Source organism: Sitophilus oryzae, unplaced genomic scaffold, assembly GCF_002938485.1.
Source record: "Sitophilus oryzae breed Bouriz unplaced genomic scaffold, Soryzae_2.0 scaffold_1974_pilon_pilon, whole genome shotgun sequence".
Classification (NCBI taxonomy): Eukaryota; Metazoa; Arthropoda; class Insecta; order Coleoptera; family Curculionidae; genus Sitophilus; species Sitophilus oryzae.
In genome coordinates, this window is record NW_022146695.1 from 2,265,520 (window position 1) to 2,291,687 (window position 26,168).

At 33.1% G+C, this 26,168-nt stretch overlaps 1 protein-coding gene across 11 annotated transcripts in view; it reads left to right on the forward strand.

Moving 5' to 3' along the window:
- Nucleotides 1-26,168, forward strand: part of LOC115883641 (disks large 1 tumor suppressor protein) — a 1,010,644-nt gene that overhangs the window by 899,457 nt on the left and 85,019 nt on the right. For all 11 annotated transcript variants that reach the window (XM_030902027.1, XM_030902024.1, XM_030902022.1 and 8 more), the window contains 3 exons: nt 10,234-10,455; nt 18,653-18,800; nt 24,332-24,446. In XM_030902027.1, coding sequence (XP_030757887.1) covers nt 10,234-10,455; nt 18,653-18,800; nt 24,332-24,446 — 485 coding nt within the window. The remainder of the gene's footprint in view (nt 1-10,233; nt 10,456-18,652; nt 18,801-24,331; nt 24,447-26,168) is intronic.

Here is a 26,168-nt window from a genome sequence, read left to right on the forward strand (position 1 = left end):
TCAGGCAAAAATTCCAGTCGAGAGAAAAAATTTTTCCCGGGAATAAATCGAGAAAAATTGTGGACGAAACCTGGAAGCGATCCCGAAACAATTTAACTTAAAACCTTTGCCAAATCCAGCGGTAATTTGTCCCGTCCTGGATCGGAAACGGAAGTTCTAATGAAGGTTTATCGGGTATTTGTTCGATTTTAAGCGAGAATTATCGGTCTGTTTTGAAGAGCTTGCTCCGTTTTGAAATACGTGGCTGTTTGTATTAATTTAGCTGTCAATTTGGGTTAAAAACATTAATCTACTTTATTTTAAAAAATCTAATTTTACGTGTTTTGTATTCTAAATCTTACGTACGATATAGATAGATAAATCCAATGTGAAAATACTGCTTTTAAAGCTCACTGAATGTTCATTTCCTCGTAGCGCCTCGATTTTTTTTAAAACTATTTTCCAAATGAAAAATCGGATTTATAACTTTTCAAATTGGATTCCTCCTCATCTTTATATCGCTTATCCCTGGAAAACGTGCGAGACCCGTCCTCAAACATCGCCGATGCCACGTCAAATTTAAAATATGCATCCTTCAAAGTCGAAAGCGTTTTAGCTCCTAAACCTTCAAAATTCAAAGTGCAGTTTATATATCGCGCCGATTCAGGCAAAAATTCCAGTCGAGAGAAAAAGTTTTTCGCGGGAATAAATCGCGAAAAATTGGAACGAAAGCTGGAAGCGATCCCGAAACAATTTAACTTAAAATCTTTGCCAAATCCAGAGGTAATTTGTCCCGTCCAGGATCGGAAATGGAGATTCTAATGAAGATTTACCGGTTTTTTGTTCGATTTTAAGCGAGAATTATTGGTCTGTTTTGAAGAGCTCGCTCCGTTTCGAAATACGTGGCTGTTTGTATTAATTTAGCTGTCAATTTGAGTTAAAAACATTAATCTATCTTAATTTAAAGAACCTACTTGTACACTTTTTTGTATTATAAATCTCATCTATACGATATAGACAGCCAAATCCAATATGAAATTACTGCTTTTAAAGCTCACTGAATTTTAAATTCATTTCCTCGTAGCGCCTCGAATGTTTTCAAAACTATTTTCCAAATGAAAAATCGGATTTATAACTTTTCAAATTGGATTCCTCCTCATCTTTATATCGCTCATCCCTGGAAAACGCGCGAGACCCGTCCTCACACTTCGCCGATGCAACGTCAAATTTAAAATATGCATCCTCCAAAGTCGAAGGCGTTTTAGCTCCTAAACCTTCAAAGTTCAAAGTGCGGTTTATATGTATATCGCGCCGATTCAGGCAAAAATTCCGGTCGAGAGAAAAAGTTTTTCGCGGGAATAAATCGAGGAAAATTGGGACGAAACCTGGAAGCGATCCCGAAACAATTTAACTTAAAATCTTTGCCAAATCCAGAGGTAATTTGTCCCGTCCAGGATCGGGAAACGAAGGTTCTAATGAATATTTATCGGGTTTTTGTTCGATTTTAAGCGAGAATTATTGGTCTGTTTTGAAGAGCTCGCTTCATTTTGAAATACGTGACTGTTTGTATTAATTTAACTGTCAATTTTAGTTAAAAACATTTATCTGTCTTGTTTAAAAAAATTGATTTTACACTTTTCTGTATTATAAATCTCATCTACGATATAGATAGGTAAATCCAATATGAAAATACTGCTTTAAAGCTCAGTGAATTTTAAATTCATTTCCTCGTAGCGCCTCGAATGTTTTTAAAACTATTTTCCAAATGAAAAATCGGATTTATAACTTTTCAAATTGGATTCCTCCTCATCTTTATATCGCTCATCCCTAGAAAACGCGCGAGACCCGTCTTCAAACTTCGCCGATGCAACGTCAAATTTAAAATATGCATCCTCCAAAGTCGAAAGCGTTTTAGCTCCTAAACCTTCAAAGTTCAAATTGCGGTTTATATGTATATCGCGCCGATTCGGGCAAAAATTCCAGTCGAGAGAAAAAGTTTTTCCCGGGAATAAATCGAGAAAAATTGTGGACGAAACCTGGAAGCGATCCCGAAACAATTTAACTTAAAATCTATCTTTGCCAAATCCAGTGGTAATTTGTCCCGTCCAGGATCGGGAAACGGAGGTTCTAATGAAGATTTATCGGTTTTTTGTTCAATTTTAAGCGAGAATTATCGGTCTGTTTTGAAGAGCTCGCTCCGTTTTGAAATACGTGGCTGTTTGTATTAATTTAGCTGTCAATTTGAGTTAAAACATTAATCTACTTTATTTTAAAAAATCTAATTTTACGTTTTTTGTATTATAAATTTTACGTACGATATAGAAAGATAAATCCAATATGAAAATACTGCTTTTAAAGCTCACTGAATTTTAAATTCATTTCCTCGTAGCGCCTTGAATGTTTTTAAAACTATTTTCCAAATGAAAAATCGGATTTACAACTTTTCAAATTGGATTCCTCCTCATCTTTATATCGCTCGTCCCTGGAAAACGCGCGAGACCCGTCCTCAAACTTCGCCGATGCAACGTCAAATTTAAAATATGCATCCTCCAAAGTCGAAAGCGTTTTAGCTCCTAAACCTTCAAAGTTCCAAGTGCGGTTTATATGTATATCGCGCCGATTCAGGCAAAAATTCCAGTCGAAAGAAAGAGTTATTCTCGGGAATAAATCGAGAAAAATTGGGTCGAAACCTGGAAGCGATCCCGAAACAATTTAACTTAAAATCTTTGCCAAATCCAGCGGTAATTTGTCCCGTCCAGGATCGGAAACGGAGGTTCTAATGAAGATTTATCGGATTTTTGTTCAATTTTAAGCGAGAATTATTGGTCTGTTTTGAAGAGCTCGCTCCGTTTTGAAATACGTGGCTGTTTGTATTAATTTAGCTGTCAATTTGAGTTAAAAACATTAATCTACTTTATTTAAAAAAATCTAATTTTATGTTTTTTGTATTATAAATCTTACGTACGATATAGAAAGATAAATCCAATATGAAAATACTGCTTTTAAAGCTCACTGAATTTTAAATTCATTTTCCTCGTAGCGCCTCGAATGTTTTTAAAATTATTTTCCAAATGAAAAATCGGATTTACAACTTTTCAAATTGGATTCCTCCTCATCTTTATAACGCTCATCCCTGGAAAACGCGCGAGACCCGTCCTCAAACTTCGCCGATGCAACGCCAAATTTAAAATATGCATTCTCCAAAGTCGAAAGCGTTTTAGTTCCTAAACCTTCAAAGTTCAAAGTGCGGTTTATATGTATATCGCGCCGATTCAGGCAAAAATTCCAGTCGAAAGAAAGAGTTTTTCCCGGGAATAAATCGAGAAAAATTGGGACGAAACCTGGAAGCGATCCCGAAACAATTTAACTTGAAATCTTTGCCAAATCCAGCGGTAATTTGTCCCGTCTCGGAAACGGAGGTTCTAATGAAGATTTATCGGGTTTTTGTTCGATTTTAAGTGAGAATTACTGGTCTGTTTTGAAGAGCTCGCTCCGTTTTGAAATACGTGGCTGTTTGTATTAATTTAGCTGTCAATTTGAGTTAAAAACATTAATCTACTTTATTTTAAAAAATCTAATTTTACATTTTTTTGTATTATAAATCTCCCTTATGATATAGATAGCTAAATCCAATATGAATTTTAAGTTCATTTCCTCATAGCGCCTCGAATGTTTCCTCGATGAAGCGATCCCGAAACAATTTAACTTAAAATCTTTGCCAAATCCAGCGGTAATTTGTCCCGTCCAGGATCGGAAACGGAGGTTCTAATGAGGATTTATTGGTATTTTGTTCGATTTTAAGCGAGAATTATTGGTCTGTTTTAAAGAGCTCGCTCCGTTTTGAAATACGTGGCTGTTTGTATTAATTTAGCTGTCAATTTGTATTAAAAACGTTAATCTACTTTATTTTGAAGGAAAACTAATTTAATATACCTACATTGAATAAAAACACTAAGGAGGGAATTAGGGAGGGAATTCTATTTTTTTCAACCTGGAAGAAAATCTAAAGTAAAAAAGTCCAGACTAGATAAATCAGGATCATTTAAGCATTGTATTAATTGGTCACCAATTAATAGAATGCTATAATAATAATTAGTTGAAGCTTTTTTCATAACTTTATTAGGTATAATTAATTTATTTTTGTTTTTTAAAATATTTTGGGTAAAAAAAATATGTAAAAGTGGGCAACGATGTGCCGGTTAAGCTTAACCACGTGACTAAAAGTTTAATTGGTATGAACTATAGATATATAAACTTTCTACCATTAATACAACCGTTGAAAAATTGATATACGTGAGATTTATAACATTCATTGCAATAATCGATTAGTTGATTGCTCAGTAAAATGGTTCTATAAGAAATAAATCTAACGTTCGGGCCATTTACCTAATTACCCGATTATACAAAACGCCATTGAACTGTTCAAAGTAGCACCGTTTTGCGGTACTACCTAATTCGTCAGATAACAGTATTGGCATGGTTCAAAAATTATTGATCTAAACAAACCACGTAAATTTGCAATCATAGGAAATTAAGTTTAAGTTTGGTAATTAAAATTATCAAGTTGCTCATTGAACTAATTGCTCTGGAGTACCATACGATCGAAAAAAAAACGGCGTCAAAGGCGGTTGGGGAATGACAATCGATGATAATTTTGGCGAGGTCAAACCCTAGATGTTATTTACTTGACCCGCACCCTTCTTTATTTTTTAACTGCGTTTATGAGGTTTTTGAATGTCCGGAGTGCGAAAGAAAGATCTTTTCAGTCACAAAAAGCTCATGAAAGAAAACGCCTTGCGTAACATCTAAAGATTGATCTCGCACAGTTATTATTGATTGTCATTCCCCAGCCACCTGTGACGCTGTTTTTTTTTCGATCGTACGATATTTTTAGAATGGGAATTCTATGACCATCTTATTTAGAAAAAGTAATATAGAATATAACTTAAATATTAGATCTTTAGTGTTATAATTAGTTTGAACCACCCTGTATATTAAGTATATATACAGGGTGAGTCTTAAATAAGTGTGTTTTTAGGGGTTTTTACCCCAGACACACGTCTATGAGGTTCTTTTCGCAAAAAAAAAATAGGAATTTTTTGAAAATTATTTTTGATTTTTTTTTGGTTTTTAGTTAAAAACAGAATATTTTGATAATAGGGCAACATAGGTGGTCAATATTTACAAGGAAGAAAATATTTACTATTAATTTTTATATTATGTTTTTTTTTTAATTTTCATACAAAAATAACTCGGTTATTTTGGACTGATTTGAAAAACAGTAAAGAGAAATTTAACGATTCTTTTTTATCGAGATCTCCCAGTCGCAGTCCTGAAAATATTTGCACTTATTTAACACTTACTCTCATAGAGTTCTTACTCTGTACCTAAATGTAATTTATCGATTTTTATTTTTTAGTGGATATTTCTAAACAGTGGATCATCCTGTATATGGAAGACAAAAATATTTGCTAATTTTTTTTGTAAATTAGGGTTAATTCACTGAGTGTCTGGCACACGAGATAAATAATTACATTACACGGCTTTTATAACATAACCAAACATTTTTCTTTGTTAAATATCAAACAAAATGAAAATATACTAAATACTCTGGCCATACATAATGCGTAGCCATAGCTCTTCATCACCGTTAAAAATGTGTTTTTTTATGACGCTAAAATTTGCTCCACCTCGCATGCAATGATTTTTCAGCACGTTAATGGGTGCTTTTACGGCCTATTTTTAACTAAAGTAAATTTAACAAAATTTATGTTTTCGGGTGTTTAAAAAAAGATATTTTTTCGAAAAAAATATGATGCGTTTTTATTTTGTTAACCTTGAGTCTTAAGGTTGAGTCGTATTTTTAGTGTGTATACAGGGTGAGTCTTAAATAAGTGCAGATATTTTCAGAGCTAGTAGATCTCGTTAAAAGAAACATATTTTCTCTTTGCCGTTTTTCAATTAAGTCCAAAATAACAGAGTTATTTTACTATGAAAATTAAAAAATACATAGACTTAAAATAAAATATAGACTGAGCATCTCATTCATAAATAGCTGGAACATGCGGTCAGACACTGTCTTGTTATTGTTGTGTTATTGTTTTAGGTTATAACGAGTGCGACACGAGCGATAGATAGGTTGTCTCTGTCTTAACGGTCGTTCCCTGACGACTCTGCCGAGAAACACAACACTGTCTTTCGTTTCTCAAGTACACCTGAACTCTCCGTATCATAGCCGGGTATTTTTTTTATTTTAATGAAGCTATAATTAAATTAAAAATATATCGTATTTAAACTTTTTTATATTTTATTAAGATTTAGGACAGGTTTTTTAAATAAAAGTTTAGAAAAAACAATTTAGTAGCAAAAAGGATAAAAATAATAAAATACACGTTATAGAAGAAATTTTATAATCGAAATTAGGTAATTTTTGAAATTAATAATAAATTATTAATTTTAGTCAAACATTTACAACCCCTAATATTAATCAAAACAGGATCTATTCCACAGATATAATAGAATCGGCGACAGGGAGAGAAAAAAAATATGATTGTTGTAATTTATTTTCTGGTTAAGTGATGTCTTATTATGTAAATTAGAGAAAACATAAATCTGTTCCATTAAAGCAAGGAAGGTGATAGGAAGTGGATAAAATGAAAACTACATTTATTTAACTCGGTACTGTCTTTATTATACCGGGTGCGTCCCAAAAGTGGCTCATCCCCCATAATTTTTTATATTTTCAAATAAAAAACAAGATTTAGTATGTTAGTATATGAAATAAATTAGGATTGATTGACGCATTCAATTGTTTTTGGTCACTTCCTGTTTCACCGGAAATGACTATAACTTTTAATTTTTAAACGGCACCCTCGGTATATTTCTACTTTATTCGATAGAAAATGACACTCTGAATAGAATGACATATCATATGTCAACTTTGACATTTTCACATATGGTTTAATTGTAATTGTAACACGCGGTTCATAACGACAATTTGACTCGAAATACCAAGTGTGTGGTATCAATATATTCATAAAAAAAAAGCTTTTTCCAAATATGCTAATGAGTCACCCTTGTTCCATTTGAAAAAATTGACATATGTATGATTAAAAATACGATTTGTACATCTTTTAACCGGCCTAGACAAGACACGAAACCTATTAGACGATCAAAACTATTTTCCCAAGGCTCCTTGATTAAAACTTAGTGGATTGATAAAAACTGGATTGAAATTTAAAATAGGATATGTTTTTAAGCGACAATGTCAAAAGTTGACATATGATATGTCATTCTATTCAGAGTGTCATTTTTTATCGAATAAAGTAGCAATATACCGAGGGTGCCTTTAAAAATCAAAAGATGTAATCATTTCGGTGAAACAGGAAGAGACCAAAAACAATTGCATAGGTCAATAAATCCTAATTTATGTCATATACCTACTAACATACAAATCTGTTTTTTATCTGAAAAATAAAAAAAGTTATAGGGTTAGCCACTTTTGAGACGACCCGGTATATTAAAAAATATTGTTTCATAATGTAATATCATTTTAAAATTCTTGTATGTTATTTTAGATTCTGAAGATAATTTTAGAATAAACCGGAATATATTTTTAATAAAAACATTATTAATTATTAACAGGGTTATAATTATGATTTTGTTACAATGTAAGTAAGTAAATAATGTAATGTAAGAGAAAAAATTCAGATTTTACATTTTACTAAAATATTATCTAAATAAGCGCCTTTCTACAACAACGCCACTGACTCCCAATGGGTAAATTGAGAGTTGCCTACCGGTCAAAAGTCGTTTCAAGACTTAAATGGATTATTTAAGTCAAATTTCTTGCAAATTTGGCACTGGCGAACCATATTTTATAGTTCTTGAACAGAAAAAGTCAATAAAATAAACACTTAAGCACTACAAGCTAAGAAAATGCGTTAATACAGCCGGGGAGATAGCGGCAACAAAGCTTTACCGCACACGTGCGACACGTACTACAAGGTAATAAATGAATGAATAGGCTCCCTCGCCTCTAATCGGTGTTGTCATATTGTAAAGAACTTATCCTTTTTAAACAGTATCCGACTTATAATTTAGTAGTATAAGGACTATTTAATACATCTCTGGAATATTAAAACCTACTTTATTAAACTGTAGTATTAATATCTCAATATATGTGTATAACAAGAAAAAAAATATTGATAATATTAAAGACGTGACAACATAGGCTGGATGAGGAAGGCTCGGTCAACTGTACCCAGAAGTAAACATGTGTACAAAAAAGGTTGTTTGTCCGCGTTGAGATGTAAATAGTGTAGTCTATATTTTATTTTAAGTCTATGAAAAAATAGTTTTTTTGCTTAAATTTTGAGAACCACTGGATCTTTTCAAGGTAGGGAAAAAAATCAATATACTTTTTACTTTTGTCAAATTATAGGAACTAGGGAATGCAATCCCGCACCAAAATCTCAATCCCGCAAACCGAGATGCGAGATTGTAAACAATAAATGCTCTTCTTTTCTCTCTCCGATTTTGGGCTACAGTTTGGACCAGGTTTTAGACGCATCTATATATATGTATGCTTATTCTCTGCATTAAGTTCATCAGAAAAAACAGTGTGGTGTTTTTTTTTAATTTTTTGTTTTAAGGAAAATACGATTTTTTTCGAAAAATATGCATTTATAGTCATACATTTGGTACTAAATGGTACAAAAGGCATTGTACATTTTGTATAGGCCCACAATATATTGATATAGCGTGTATCTTAAACTATCTGTACAGAAATTTGGACCGATGTATACAGGGTGTTCAAAAAATATATTTAATATTAAATAAACTTAAATTTTATTATAATTTATCTACTTATTTTATAAATAAAAATATTATTCTGATGTTGAAGTTTTTTTTAACTTGTGTTTTGGCATATGCAGAATGTACAAAGCTTTTTGTACCATTTAGGACCATCGTATAAAAAACGTCGTATTTTCCTTAAAACAAAAAAAAAATAAAAAACCGATCAAATTGTTTTTTTCTAATTTCAATACAGATTAGTCGTACTTGGTAAAAATTTCGATTTTTTAAAAATTGTAAATTTGCGGTAAAAAAGATTCTTGACCAAATTTTCACTCTTATAAAACACCCTGTATACGAGAATTCGCTAAATATATTTTCATATGTTCAAAAACCACATAGTATCTTAATCACAATAGATGCATCTATTGATGTGCAGGTCGGAACGTGCCTCAGGGAACGTGTCCATGTTCCGGGAACGTTCCTCTAAGGTCGGGAAAGTGACTGAAATTCGGGAAAGTTGTATTTTGATGCGAGTTGGAATATTCCTCGGAACATTCCCCACTTTTCGGGAACTTTTCTTAAATTTAGGGAAAGTAATCAAAACATTGGAAAAGTTGTGAACAGGCCACGCCACAAATAAAAAGAAGAAGAGAAACTAGGTTATAAACATAACCTAAATTTGTTTCTTTTATCGACTTGTGTTGCTTCTGTTGTTATTTATATATTATTTTGTTGTTATTAAATATATTTTGAAAGTTATATTTTCTTAACTTTATCACTTTTCTGCCTTTGGGGAATATTTCCGGGAACCTTCTCGGAAAGTTTCCAATTTTTCATAACATTAAAAATGTTTTCCATTCCCATCACTATTCCGATTTGGGGAACCTTCCTGGGAACGTTCCCAGGAACATTCCCTCAAAATAAGATTCCCGGAATGTCCCCATCTCTAGATGCATCTAAAACCTGGTCCAAACCGCATCCCAAAAGCTTTTTTTGTTCAAGAAATATTCAACTTTAAATTTACCCTAAAATTTTGCTTGTCCCGATAATTATGTCCGGCAGTTTATTTGACGTAATTGTCCACAAGTACTAGTTAAACGCTTTTCTTCACTTAGACGCGCCAGAAAGAAATCTAATAATTAACCTGTTTGTTTCACTTATATTTAATGGCCAAGCCGTAAGGGGAATCCCCTGATGTCGATCCCGCAGATCCCGCACGGTAAATTCCGCAACTTTGATCCCGCGGAATCACAGAGGAATCCCGCATTTGCGGGATTACATAAATATTGCATAATAGGAACATTATTAGACATTTCTGGTTACAGTATTAAAGTGATGAAAAACTAATATTAAATAGTACACCACTAAAAAGGACACAAAAATCGAAAAACATCCTTAAATCTACAACTTTTTCCCATAACTGACAACATTGTAATTTTTCATTTTTTTTTGCAGAGCGTGAGGCGGAGACGGCAACCCCGCCACATGCGACTGTTGGAGATAGAGCTGGTGAAAGGGAACAAAGGTTTGGGGTTCAGTATCGCGGGCGGTATAGGCAACCAACATATCCCTGGAGACAATGGCATCTATGTCACCAAAGTTATGGAGGGCGGTGCCGCCCAAGTGGACGGCAGGCTGGCCGTGGGTGACAAGCTGGTAGCTGTCAGAGATGCTGTGGTAAGTTGCCTAGATTAGCAAAATAAAACACCAATTCAACACAATACACCAAAACACTTTACTTTTACACTGGACGGGCAAATTTTAATCGCCTGCTGATGATGCTGACATGGTTAGCTAAACGTCAGACGGTCGAGTGTTAAAAGTAAATTGTTTTTAATGTCAGAATAAAATGAAAATATATAGGGCTATTAATTGGTCACCAATTAATAGAATGCTATAATAATAATTAGTTGAAGCTTTTTTCATAGCTTTATTAGGATAATTAATTTATTTTTGTTTTTTAAAATATTTTGGGTAAAAAAAAATAATATATAGGGCGTGTCACTTAAAAAATTTGAGATTTTTTAATTTTAAGTAGTTCACAGAAATATTTTGAACGCCCTGTAGCATCTAATTAATATATATAAATAGTTCACAGTTCTTTATACTGTACCGGCTGCTTCTAGAAATTTCTGTAATTTTCTGTAGCATTCGGGACCCCCTGCCAGTAAATTCTGCGGTTTGGCTCGAAATTACAGAACTCGCTTTTCTTCTACTTGGCTCGTTCCCCGACAGGTGTCGCCGTACACCTTGACAATATAATACATATACAGGGTGGTCCGAACGGTATTCTGGAAACTGTGGCAGCATATTCTGCAGATAAAAATACGTAAAAAGTTCGTATAAATGTATGCCCTAAAATACTTAGTTTCGGAGATACAGGGTGTAGAAGTTTCATTTTTATTTCGATTTTTTCCAAATAATTTCTGAAGTAATGTCAATATTTGGATGAAAATTGGGATCTGGGAGTTTTTTGACATGAGAAATTTGATTTTAATGTCAATATGACTCCTATTTGTAGGGGACACCACCTACATGTATTTTAACTGTTTTGAAGAGTAATGACTTTTCGTCCATACCTGTATAAAAATACTGAGTAAAAAAATATATATTTCCATGATTTTTTATATTTTACGTCAAAAAAATGTCTTTTGGTAAAAAATTGCTACGAGCAACCGTTCTCAAGATATTTAAAATGGAAACAGTCCATACATGTCATTATTGACAAAAAATAAACATGTTGAGAGTAGATAGTTATTTGACTAAAAAGATAAATTTGGAAACTTTTTTTTTTAAATTAATCCTAAATTTTTCTTCTAAAAAATAATGATATAACAGTTTCTGTTGAACTTTTGACACAAAAACATTTCAAATTTATGATTTCAGTCTAATGACTATTTAGTCAAGATGTTTAATTTATGTCAGTGATGACAGGTATTGATAATTTTGATTTCAAATATCTCCAGAACCATTACTCGTAGCGAATTTTTCCAAAAGACTTTTTTTACGTAAAAAACGTCGTGGATCTATATTTTGTTACTTAGTAGTATTATACAGGTGCCGACGAAAAATTATTACTCTTCAAACCAATTAAAAAATCTGTAGATGGCGCCCTCTACAAGTACGAGTCATATTAACATCAAAATCAAATTTATCATGTCAAAATACTCCCAGACACCAATTTTCATCCAAATATTGACGTTTAGAAATTATTTGGAAAAAATCGAAATAAAAATGAAACTTCTACACCCTGTATCTCCGAAACTAAGCATTTTAGGACATGCATTTATACAAACTTTTTTACTTATTTATATCTCCGGAATATGCTGCCGAAGTTTCCGGAATACAGTTCGGACCACCCTGTATATTAAAAAGTTACAGAATTTCATGCAGAATCTAAAAATAAAATAAAAAATAAAGTGTTGCATTTAAAAAACATATATGTTATATCCGCCACACATTTTTGAAGCACTCTATACATATAGGTACCCTATAATAGTTTTCAAATGTATATCTGAACCTTTTCTATAACTTTTATATTATTTAATATTCTTTTATAAACCTCGAAACAAATAATGAGATAACGGACTTTGTTATATATCTAATTTCAACGTTTATTGAATAAATCATCAAGGACAAACCATTTTTATGCATACCATTAATCATTCTTTCCAAGCAGTTGCTTTTTAATATGTAAAAAATCATCTCCCTTGAACCCAGGTAATTTGTCTAAATAAATATGATTTTTTCCCGGAGCAATATCAATTTTTAAACGCCGAAATATGCGGCGGGAATATCTATTACCTCTCAGCGGCCCGGTTTCTCTCCTTCATCCCCCATTTTCCTAGTAATTTTTCCGGGGGATAAATTGGACTGGCGGCGCTTCGTTGGAGAATTATGCTCGCCCTAACGTGTAGAGGGCGCCAATTTGGTCTACCATAACCCTCAGTCATTTTGAAGGCTGACCAATAGAATGAGAGGAGTTGTAAGAGAGAGCTTGGGAACTTAGAAAAGATAGTAGAGAATAAAATTTAATAACTTAATATTTCTAAAATATTTTAAATTTAAATGTATGCAGCGTTCGGCAATGGTGCGTCGGGCATCCGTAGTTCCTAGATTAAAAAAAAAACTTGAGAATTTTGTTTAAGTGTAATAAAGTAAAATAAATAAAATAAAAAATAATAAATAAAGTATGCACGAGAATGTATTTCAGGAAAATATTTTAACTTCTATAGGGTGGCTCCAAAAAGAGTGAGTGAATCGGGATGATTTGGTTTTAAACGTAACACCCTGTATATTATTTCATTTTTGGCTTCCCTTTTCTTCACTTTACATAATCCAAAGATATGAGTAAATAAATTTCGATAGTTTCAGAGATGTTAGTAAATAAATAAAAAATATATATTTTTCAGTCTTTCTTAAAAAAATATACCTATATTAAAGATACAAAAACTGTCCTGAAATCAAACTATATTAGGTATTTACTTTAGATGGCCTGTACTTACTTTGATAAATAAAATAATCGTAAATTATACAGGATGTTTAATATTCTACGCCAAACTTTCTAAAATATAAAATATTTTTTCTATTTTTTTTAATGCAAAAAACCTTGTATATTATTTTTTTTATTAGATGGAGAGTTAAAAAATGAACAGTTTTTGTATTTGTAGTATTTCAAAATTTTTAATAGTTTTGCAGATTTGTATTATTTCATATGGCGCAGTATTATTTCATATGGCGCTTTCAATGGTAAAATACGAGAGAAAAATCATTGGGTGGCTTTGATAAAAATTTACTGTGGAAAATGCCATTACATTCATATGAAATGTAAAAAAAGCCAATATCAGTGAAATCTTAATTCTTCTCTAAATAAAAAAATGTTCATTTTTTATGTCCCCATCTGTTGAAAAAATAATATTCAGGGCATTTAAAAAAATAAGGAAGAAAAATTATTTTATTTTTTAGAAAGTTTGGCGTAGAATTTTGAACATCCTGTATGATTTACGATTTCCACATTTATAGCAAAGTTAAGTACAGACCTTCTAAAGTAAATACCTAATATAGTTTTGCTTTCAGGACACTTCTTGTATTATTAATATTTTTTTTAAGAAGAATTTAATTGAAATATATTTACTCATGTCTTAGGATTAAGACGGTCCTACACGATGCGTCCAACGTTCGAACGAACGTTCGAACCAACATTTGACACAGTTTTCAACAATATTACAATTGGCGAATGTGTCTCCTACACGATGCTTCGAACGTTCGTTCCAACGTTAAGGTGCGTATTCATTATTCGAACGAACGAACGAACGAACGAATGAAAGTGCGGTATATTTAGACGGGGACCGAACGCATGCGGCCGTTCGTTCGGTCGTGCGCTCGACCATCCGCTTCGAGTCGGTACATCAAAGGCGTTCGCCTGCGTGCGCTTTCAGATTTAAGGTGCGTATTCATTATCCGAACGAACGAACGAACGAATGAAAGTGCGGTATATTTAGACGGGGACCGAACGCATGCGGCCGTTCGTTCGTTCGTGCGCTCGACCATCCGCTTCGAGTCGGTACATCAAAGGCGTTTAGACGTTATGGTACAAAGAATACAAGGTATGATCGATAGCGGCTCCAATTTCGTTCAGTTCGCGCATACCACCTGTGACGTCACTAGGAAAATAATGAATAAATTAAAAATAAAGAAAGTTGACAGGAGATCTGCAATTTTTGGGGTTATGGTTAAGAATTGTTTATTTTAAGACTTTTTAGTTCGTTTAATTTAATAATTACTAAAACCAGCAGTTCCAAAAATATATTTAAAAATAATAATTATCTATTAACATGGATTTGGACGATAGGTAAGAATACTGAATTTATTTCTATATTCGGTATAAAATTGTTTATTAGGTTTTTAGTTTGCGATGTTTATGGTAAATAATTTTCATTTTCATTGCCTCTGAATTCACATGAGGACAGAGTTGAGGATATCTATGGAAAAGTAACCACAAGAGGAATTGTTACATCATTTAAAAAATATTGGGAAGTTTATTGTTTCCCATCGAAAAGTAGAAAATGCCAATGCAGATGAACGTATTGTAATTGTGATAGAAGTAATTCTAAGGGTGAAGTTTATTATAATTAGTGGAAGTAATACCAAGGGTGAAGTTTATTATAATTAGTGACCTGTGCTTCTTTTTATATGTAGATGTTTCTGGTTTTGAGAATAAATCGGTTGAACGACACCCAAAATTTAAAGGAAGTATTTGCATACCCAGAATATGCCCATCAAGGGTTATATAGCTCAAATTTCCTTTAATGGTAGGCAATTATTCAATGCAAATTAACTTTTTAACTGACTGAAATATTAAATAGTTTACAATATGGTATATCACTAAAAATATATTACTTTTAGGTACAATTAGGGCCCGATACATTTCAAAAAGTAGAATATTATTTTATATTAAATGAGGTATTGTACTAACAATCAATTTATATTAATAACGGAGATTAAAAAATAACAGAATAAATAGTTCTTTTTCTTATACTACAAAAATAAACTATAGAATACAACCATGATACAAAGAATACAAGGTATGATATTGCGCAGGTTGGTCACTACGTCACAGGTGATAAACGGCACCATTGGTCGGCAAGTTCCGCGCGCCAATTTCAAATTGTCAAACAGATGACACAATAAATGTCAGAATAATTTTTCAAATGTTAAGCACGATGATTTGACATAACTTAGGGTTATGTCCTAATTCTTCCCTATTTTAGGTCTTTTTTTATTAGTGGCAATTGCACAAGATGGATATTTTTTTGTATGGCGTATGACGTCACAGGTGGTATGCGCAAACTTAACGAAATTGGGGCCGCTATCGATCATACCTTGTTTTCTTTGTACCATGGAATACAACAGTATTTAAAAAAAAATAAAAAGTGATGTTCCAGCCGAGATTCGAACTCCGGTCTCTCGCTTCCTAGCCCGACTCCTTATGCACTGCTCCATAGTTGACGGTATATAAACAAAAAAAAACAGGTTTATAACAATATCTTGACGATTTGAACTGGCGCGCGAATGAAGAAATGCGTGCGGTCTTCTCGTGCGGTTCTATCGTGCGGTCCCCGTTCATACCACTAGCGAACATTCGTTCGTTCGTTCGTTCGTGCGGATAATGAATACGCACCTTTAGATACAAACCTGGCGCTGCATTTGTGAAATTAGCTCAGTGTCGTACGTACTCTTGGCTTGACCAGATATGGATAATATATTTAGTGCTGGGATTGCCGCTGGTATGATAGTTTTCTGTTGCGCCAAACTGCTGCAACAGAAGCAAAAGAAAAAGAAGACGTAACAGGATTTTATTTCTTGTTACTCTTATGTATCTGTCTATAGCATCATAAGCAAACCAAGATGGTTTGTATATATCTGCACTCCATGATCCGGTTGTATAAGAATCTATAACTTTCCTCCTCAATGTTCTATACGTTGCCATTACAGATTATTTTTTTTTCTTCAATTCTGCTACTGACAAGTCTATAGTCATTTCCTGAGAAATTTCACGCCAAGCATCATTTAAGGCATTCCGGTTTTTATGGTAGGAATGCCTCGGATTCCATATAATTGAATATTTCTCGTAAATCGAAATAAATTCCATTATCATTTGATTATTACACTCCATTTTAACTAAAAACGGAAAATTTTAAAAGTAATTTTAGTAAAAAGTAAAAACTTATTCACATATCTAATATAAGAAGAAAATTTTGATGAGTAAAAAAAGGTGAATGAATAAAAATAAATTTAAGTGTTTTTACTAAAGTAATGTAATAATCAAAAATTCTGTCAGATATTTATTTACACAAAGAAAACCAATAATTAATCTTTCTATATACCTATGTATGTACTTACATATTTCTGGCAAAGAACAAATCACGAAAAATTTTCAGCCTAAGGAGACCACGTTTTAGCATTAAAAGCGAGGCCGCTACTGATCCCTAGTAAAATATCAGCAACGTGAAGACTCACGTGTAGGAGCGCATCGAACATTACTTCGAACGTTGGAAGGTCCTTTGACTCGCGTAAAATTTACCGACAAGAGCTCGAACTTACTTCGAACGTTCGACACATGGATTTCTGCGCTCCAACACGATGTGGCGAATGCCGTGCGTCCAACGTTTGAAGCTGTTTGTCACATCGTGTAAGACCGTGTTTATGTAAAGTGATCTGAAAGGAAGCCAAAAATGCAATAATATATAGGGTGTTCTATTTAAAAATCATCCCGATCGACTCACACTTCTCTGAGCCATCCTATAGAAGTTGAAATATTTTCCTGAAATACATCCTAGTGCGTTCTTTAGGTTCGCACTTAAACAAAATTCCCAAGTTTTTTATTCTAGGAGCTACAGATGCCAGACGAACTTTTGTAGGACCCTGTATGTAGTTATCCTGCTATTCGGGGTGGAAACTTGAGTTATTATACACATCTTAGAAGAGATTATCTAAGATTGAATTTTATGCAATTATACACAAAGGAATACAGTATATATTCAAAGTTTTCTAAAAATCCGTTTAGTCGAAAAATTGTTACTAAATTTTGAAAAGGTCAACGGACATACGAACGTTGCAAATTAAATAAAAGCTCGTAATATAGCTGATTCTCCCATAAAAAGAGTTTAAATACATTTAGATATTACACAATTTGGCAAAAGTATTTTCTAAATTAGCTGCTAATAGTATGAGAGCTAGCAACGTCGGAAAAACAAGTATTTTAACTCTTTGATATATCTTTTACTATGCTCTCTAGAACAGCATGCGGCCCGTCTGGCTGCCGGTAAACGTTGCGTTCCCTACTGCGCATTGAAAGAAGATCCTATATTTTTATTAGTCCTTTAAATTCTAGTATTGAATATTGAATATAAATCGAACATGTCACCATAGCGCAGTGCGTAGAGTTTTCGACCACGAACCGATGATTCAGAGTTGTGGGTGGGGGCAAAGAGTTTTTTATTTTATTTTCGTTTATATTCTGATAGTAAAATATTAAACATTTGTTTTTATTTAATTACCAGAATTATTTAATACTTTACTATTAGAATATAAACGAAAATAAAATAAAAAGTCTTTGACCTGACCCGGATTCGAACTCTGAATCATCGGTTCGTGGTCGGAAACTCTACGCACTGCGCTATGGAGACATGTTCGATTTATATTCAATACTAGAATTTATAGGACTAAATTAATAAAAAATATAGGATTTTCTTCCGATGCGCAGTAGTGAACGCAACGGGTATCGGCAGCCAGATGGGCCGCATGCTGTTCCAGAGTAAAAGCTAGTAAAATATATATCAAAGAGCCAGACGTCTTAAATACTTTCACGAAAACGTTGCTAGCTCTTATACTATAAGAAGAAAGTATATTTATAAGCCATTACTCTCATCTTTCTTTTTCTAACCAGAAACTATTCAAATTTCAGTCTTTTTACGCTAAATTATTGTAAGAACTTTAGACTTCCAAGTTCTTCGACGAAGTTTGGAACTGGGAGATCCGGTTTTCTCGGCCAACTAATTAAATTAGTTAGACAGGAAAGTTTTTTATTTCATTTTTGCCATACCTGCGTTGTTTTAGCCCGGGGGATTGTATTCGGGAAGTCGTTATACAAAAATTTAGTTCCTTCTTTTTTTTCTTCTAGAACAAATGTTTCTTCGGTCGAGCTTGTTAAGCCTTGGGGTTTGCTAGCTTTGTGATAAATTACTGTAATAGTTCTAACGTGAAATCTATATTTTTTATGTTTTTAGTGTTTTTTTTATTTGCAAAAATGTTTGTATCAAAAAATATATTAACCTATAAAACGGATTAGTATTTTATTTATTCTTTGTTTCAGAAAGGTGAAGTAAATTTAGAGAATGTTACTCACGAGGATGCCGTGGCTACGCTCAAAACTACGCAGGACTGCGTAGTGCTCATAGTCGCTAAACCCGATAGTGCCTTTAATGCTCCCCCTTCGGATACGTCGTACTCACCACAATTATGTAAGTACCACTATTATCTACAGGGTGGCCCATCGAAAACGTTCCGCAAGGCATAACAGCCAGGGTATTTTTTTTTTCGAAAACTCCAAAAACACGTCAATTTTGTTTGTGAGGGGGACAACTTTTGCCCCAAAAATGATTTGTGACAAGTGGCGTCGCAATGAAAAGGGCTTTCTATTCTCTATATTTCCCCGCTTCATTTTTAAAAATCGGTCGAGTCATTTTGAAAATATGAAAGACTGAAATTTGAAAAGTACTTTTTTGCAAAAAACGCATAAATTGAATTAATTAAAAAAAACTTATCTTATTAATGAAGAAAATGCTGAAAATGTTGCCCGTCAACCTCCATACAGTAATACAAATTATTTCAACCCGTTCTAGAATATTATGAAGAACTTGCCGGGTCACTTCGCAACAAACATCAATAATTCGTCTTCGCAGGTCTTCTAATGAGGCGGGTGGAGTGCTATATACTTTACTTTTTATGTGTCCCCATAGAAAAAAGTTTAAAGGAGCCAAGTCGGGTGACCGGGGAGGCCACTCAATTGCACCCCTTCGTCCTATCCATCGAACGGGAAAGTTATTGTTTAAATAATTACGCACATTTTGAGAGTAATGTGGAGGTGCACCGTCTTGTTGAAATATTAGTTCCGCTTCAACGTATCCAGGATTGTTCTCTATGATGTCAGTTAGGGCTGGGTCGATGGTATTTTCCAGTAAATCCAAGTACATATTACTGTTAGATTTCCAGGAAGAAAAAAAGGACTCACAATAGAATTTCTATAAATACCAGCCCGCACGTTCAATTTCTTAGGGTTTTGTGTGTGCACCTCGTGAAAAACCAAGGGGTTGTCCTCAGCCCAGTACAGACAGTTGTGCCGATTAACTACACCTTTCAAAAAGAAAGTACACTCTACCTAACCCGATCGTTCATCCTTGTGGTAAGTGAAAAGATGCGTAAACATCTAGAAATAATAAGAAAAAAAAAACAGCAAATTAGTCGAAGGAATTTATCCTTATCATTTACTCTGATAAATGTTTAAATAAACTTTTCAAATTTCAATCCTTCATATTTTCTCAATGGCTCGACCGATTTTCAAAAACAAAGCGGGAAAGTATAGAGAATAGAAAGCCCTTTTCAATGCGGTACCCCTTCCCATTGGAAAAAAATTGGGGGATGACACCCCCGCTTAGAGGGTTGAAGATTTTGCAATCATTTTTGGGGCAAAAATTGTCTCCTTCACAAACAAAATTGACGTGTTTTTGAATTTTCTGAAAAAAAATTACCCTGGCCGTTATGCCTTGCTTAACGTTTTCGATGGGCCACCCTATATACATATAATATACAGGGTGATCCGAACTGTATTCCGGATACTTCGGCAGCATATTCTACAGATAAAAATAAGTAAAAAAGTTCGTATAAATGTATGTCCTAAAATGCTTAGTTTCGGAGATACAGGATGTAGAAGTTTCATTTTTATTTCGATTTTTTCCAAATAATTTATGAAGTAACGTCAATATTTGGATGAAAATTGGTGTCTGCGAGTTTTTTGATACGAGAAATTTGGCTATTGATGTCAATATGACTCCTACTTGTATAGGGCGTCACCTACATATATTTTAATTGGTTTTAAATGTAATAACTTTTCACACATACCTGTATAAAACTACTAAGTAAAAAAGTATACAATTACGACGTTTTTTTACGTAAAAAAGGTCTCTTGGTAAAAATCGCTGCTAGTAATAGTTCTCGAGATATTTAGAATTGAAATTATCAACACCTGTCATCATTGACATACATTAAATATGTTGACTATATGTGAAATGTTTTTGTGCCAAAAGTTCAACGAAACTGTTTCATCGTCATTTTCTTTTTTCAAAAAAATGTATGATTAATTAAAAAGAAAATTTCCCTAATTTATTATTTCAGTCAAATAACTATCCACTCAACGTGTTTATTTTTTGCCAATAGTCTTTATTTGTTGCTCGTAGCAATTTTTACCAAGAGACATTTTTTACGTAAAAAGTCACTGAAATGTTTTATACAGGTACGGACGGAAAGTTATTACTCTTCAAAACAGTTAAAACACATGTAGATGGCCCCCCTACAAATAGGAGTCATATTGACATCAAAATCTAATTTCTTATATGAAAATATTCCCGGACACCAATTTTCATCCAAATATTGACGTTACTTCAGTAATTATTTGAAAAAAATCGAAATAAAAATGAAATTTCTCCACCCTGTATCTCCGAAACTAAGCATTTTAGGACATGCATTTACACGAACTTTTTTACTTATTTTTATCTGTAGAATATGTTGCCGAAGTTTCCGGAATACAGTTTGGACCATCCTGTATAAATATACCCTGCTGGCAAGCGAAACCTTGGGCAGGCGTTTACATGTATACGAGTGAATCGTTATAGCAATCTAGTAAGTCGGAGAGAGCAAAAATACGAAGTACCTATTTATTACATAACCACTTAATCTGACGCTAGATTTCATGCGCTTGGGAAAATACTTGCCTTTTGTCTTTATTCAGTACATCTTATTTTACTAAGCGTGTTGACCGTACTCTTTGTACACACGAAAATCGGCACACAAGGCCAGAAATTCCGACCCTAGTAGGTACTACAAAAGGTAAATATTTCATAAAGATATCATCCGCTTCGGTTTATAATAAATAATAAAAATAATAATAAATCGGTTAAACGTTTTCCTATTGGTCAGTGCTACCCCCAATTTTGTGCCTCCCTCTGAAAGTAGTAAAATATTGACTAGTATTGAAAAAACATCCAGTGGCGGTGTTACAGTATTGAATATACCTTTAACTTTATTTGTGCCTATCATAATTAGTACATGCTTTCTAACAAATATTACTATATTTAGCAAATAACTAGACAAAATGCTTTACATACATCAAAAAAAAAAGTTTACTGGAAAATATAGAAAATCCTGATATTTTCATAAAATACCGCACGCCCCTGAAGATTTTATCAATGAAATCGGCCATGTTTTTAAAAAATTACGCTCCTTACCATTACCTAGTTGTTTCAGATCCGTTTGTCAGACAACTATTTTTTGGGACACTCTATATATCACACGACCCATTTGTTCCTTCAAAGGAACTTATAATCTCATCTAAGGGTTAGGCTGTTCAATTATACCAACTACTTCTGGTCATTGTTTAGACAATAAGCATTAATGCAAAAATGACGTATGCCCTTTGATTGTGCATGTGTATCTATCGATTGCAGTTAGTTCCAAACACGCCTTTCTATTCAAGTTGCATCATAAATTCGTTAATATTGTAACAATGCAACTGGGTACGTCTAAGTACCGTATTGGGAAATTAAAAAGGTAAAGAAAATTACCTTGTCTGACATTTTCTAGAATTTGTTTAGTTTGTAACTTTCTATTTGTGTTTGGTTTAGTTTATACATATACTAATTGTTTAATTTATACAAATATACGTACATGATACGTAAATTTGTGAAATTCATTAAAATAAGTGAATGTATTATTTTTATTGTAAAGTTATGTATAGTTAGAAGTGATGTGCAGGTCGGAACGTGTCTCAGGGAACGTGCCCATGTTCCGGGAACGTTCCTCTATGGTCGGGAAAGTGACTGAAATTCGGGAAAGTTGTATTTTGATACGAGTTGGAATATTCCTCGGAACATTTCCCACTTTTTGGGAACTTTTCTTAAATTTAGGGAAAGTAATCAAAACATTGGAAAAGTTGTGAACATGCCACACCACAAATAAAAAGAAGAAGAGAAACTAGGTTATAAACATAACCTAAATTTTAGTTATAAACATAACCTAAGTTTCTTTTATCGACTTGTGTTGCTTTTGTTGTTGTTTATATATTATTTTGTTGTTATTAAATATATTTTGAATGTTAAATTTTCTTAACTTTATCACTTTTCTGCCCTTTGGGGAATATTTCCGGGAACCTTCCCGGAAAGTTTCCAATTTTTCATAACATTAAAAAAAATTTCCATTCCCATCACTATAGCGATTTGGGGAACGTTCCCAGGAACATTCCCTCAAAATAAGATTCCCGGAATGTCCCCATCTCTAATTGTTAGTAATGTTTGTTTGTAAATAACAGAGGTATGTAGGTAATAATAAAGTATTTTTAAATGTAAGAAGCATCAGATTTTTCTTGATAAAAATTATTAAGAAATAGTATGTTAAAACAATTTTATTTTTCAAAAGAAAAAAAATTGCGGTAAATATTGAACCAAAATTGAAAATCAACTCGCCTGTAGTAACTATCGCCTCATATACAGGGTGTTTCAAAAAATATGTGCCATGTCTCGTGGGGAGATTCCTTACGTAAAAATAAGATTTATTTTTTATCAACATACATAGGTCCGATTCTGCTTTGTTTCGTAGCTACAGGGTGTTAAAATCTTAATATTTTTTCGATATATTATAATTTTCTACCAAGTACTACTAGTAATTCCAATAAAATTTTGATGGTAAAAGTTACTATAAGTGCTACATATTTTAATGCTAAAAAAGTGTCGATAAATTCATCAGGGACGTGCATATAGTTAGGGGTTATAACTGGAATATTTTTCAAAAAAAAATGTGCGCCACTGACTTTTTTTCTTTTGATATGAAAATTGTGTTTAATGCAATTTATTGGCCGTTTAATGCCAATTAAAAGTTATCTCTTGATATTTTGTCGAATTCGGGCTTCTTGATGAGAAACGCAATTTTATTAGTCACAATTAATAAAATTAAAATAAAAATAAAATTAATAAATTATATATTTTACCTAATTTCTTATTAAATATTATTACTATCAGTTATTATTACTATTAGTCCAACTTACAGCAATTTTAAATAAAAAATAACGTTATTTAAGATAATTACAAAAAAAAACTAATTTTAAAAATTTTAACATCCTGTAATTCTAAAACTATGCATTTCCATACCCATGTTTATAGGAACTTTTTTTCATATTTTTTGATGAAGAATCAATGAGTAGTTATTTAAAACTTTCGTAAGTTAATCATATTAAAAATTTTCAAAAGTTGCTATTAGACCTGGAACAAGGCAAATTAATAAAATTGCGTTTATTTCATCAAGGAGGCCGAAATCGACAAAATATCAAGAGACAACTTTTAATCTGCATTAAACTGGCTACACTATTTCGCTAACAAGTGGAAAAAAAGTCAGTGGCGTACATGCATTTTTTTTAGAAAAATATCCAGTGATAACTCCCACGTCCCTGGTAAATATATCGACAATTTTTTAGCTTTGAAATATGTCCCATTTATAGTAACTTTTACCCTGAAAATTTCATTCGAACCGATAAAAGTGCTTGGAAAAAAATGATAATAAATCGAAAAAATATATAAAACTTTAACACCCTGTAGGTACGAAACAAAACAGAATCGGACCTATGTTGATATAAAAAAATAAATCTTATTTTTATGTGAGGAATCTCCCTACGAGAGATGGCACATGTTTTTTGAAACACCCTGTATATTTACATATTTTCCTGTTTTAGCAACCAAAGCATCACACGGCTATCCGGAATCCTTACATTCTGTCCACTCCTCGAATTTGGCTTTACATCACCCTCCAGGTACTCCAAGGGCAGTTAGTACCGAAGACATCACAAGGTAAGTGTCAACCAAAAATGTAACGTCTTCCTCGTATTGTTCTAGTTGTTTTGCTGCTGAATATCATTTAGCCACAAATATTTGATACAATTTTATTGCTTTTTCATCATTGTTCTGAGTGAGTTCTGAGAAACCAGCTTCTTTAAAATTTTCTTTTAAGTCGTTCCCCGTGGAAAGTTTCTTCTTTTTTGTGTTTTCTTTATCATAACCTCGAAATTAGTGGAATAAATTAGCGAATTCAATTATACTTTATACTTAAGAGTTTGCGATCATTCACAATGTTTTTAAAAAATCCAATTAAAAGTAATAGAATATCCTAGCAACAGCTTACTTTAGTAAGTCGTATGTCGTATCTTTGGAGAAGGTCTAATAAATTACCCAAGTAGCAAATTTTATTTTATAAAGGCTGTATAAACAGCTTTGTGATAATTTTTATAGGATACCTCAATTCATATAACGTGCTATATGACCGTAATATGATAGCTTGACAACCAAAAAAGGCCCATTTTTATACAACCGTTTAGTAGTATAGAAGTTCTATAAAAAGGGTATACAACTCTTATGCAACTATTTTACACAGCGTTATATGACTATTATAAAACTAGTTTTATTGTGTATTACGTGGTCACATCTAGGAGACAGAACAATAATTATTGAAACATTTTGGTTTCATCTTTGTGAAGATTGGTGATAATAAGAGGTATTGTTATCTTTATAGCCAGTCCATACTGTCTCTTTTTTCCGAATAATAGTTCAGTTTTAATCATCTGCTGATGTGTATTGCTAACATGGTTGACAAAACGTTCGCTCAGAGTTCAACAAAGTGTTTTTGGTATGTTATGGTGAACTAGTGTTTTATTACAGACCTTCAGCAGTTGAGGGATTGACTGTTGTCTGAGGGATTGACGACTTTGACTGTTGGTAATTAAGTGTTTTATTTTGCAAAAGCTTTATTATCGTCAGATTATTATAAATATTTTTTTTTTTACCTTTACAATTGATATAATTTTTATTTGCCATTGATAACATCGTGGCACTTCTGTCAACTAATAACCTCGCTCTCTGTATATTTTCCGTCGGTGTTTTTTGACAGTGACATATGAATTCGGAGCGAATCAGATGCGACGCACACCGTCAACGTGGCGCGGCAAATTCGAACACATTAATTACGATGCGAGTTCAGCGTTGCGAAACCGTGACAAATCATTGTTGTTTCATGAATTATTTATCGCGCGCAGACACGGCCGAATTGATGACGCGGGGGTTGCGGGGAGAATGCGGAGAGGAGGAGGGTGGAGAGGGCAACAGGTTGAGGAGGCTGGGTACGTGGCTTGTAAAAAATACACCCTTTACTTCTACGTGGAGCATAGGGCTTTAGTAAGTGCCATCCAGTGGGTCCAGATGTTTGAAATAAATTTAACATCATGCCGTGATCGGTTTACTGTTTTGATCTCCTTTTTAATTATTGTTCTTGGTCACGTGTGTCTTGATTAACGTTGCCAATATATAAAAATACTGTTAATGCACGGAAGTGTGTTTTAATAATCAATATTATTTTAATATTGGTGGTCTTGTATATTAAAATATTCACTATCGCTGGGCGTACGCTGACTGTGCCGCTGCGTTAGAAAACAAAATAATTTTGACCGTTGGAGTGCCTTTGTTCGGCGATTTCTGCATCGCCTACTGTCAGGGTCGATGCACGAAGTACGGCAGCCTTCT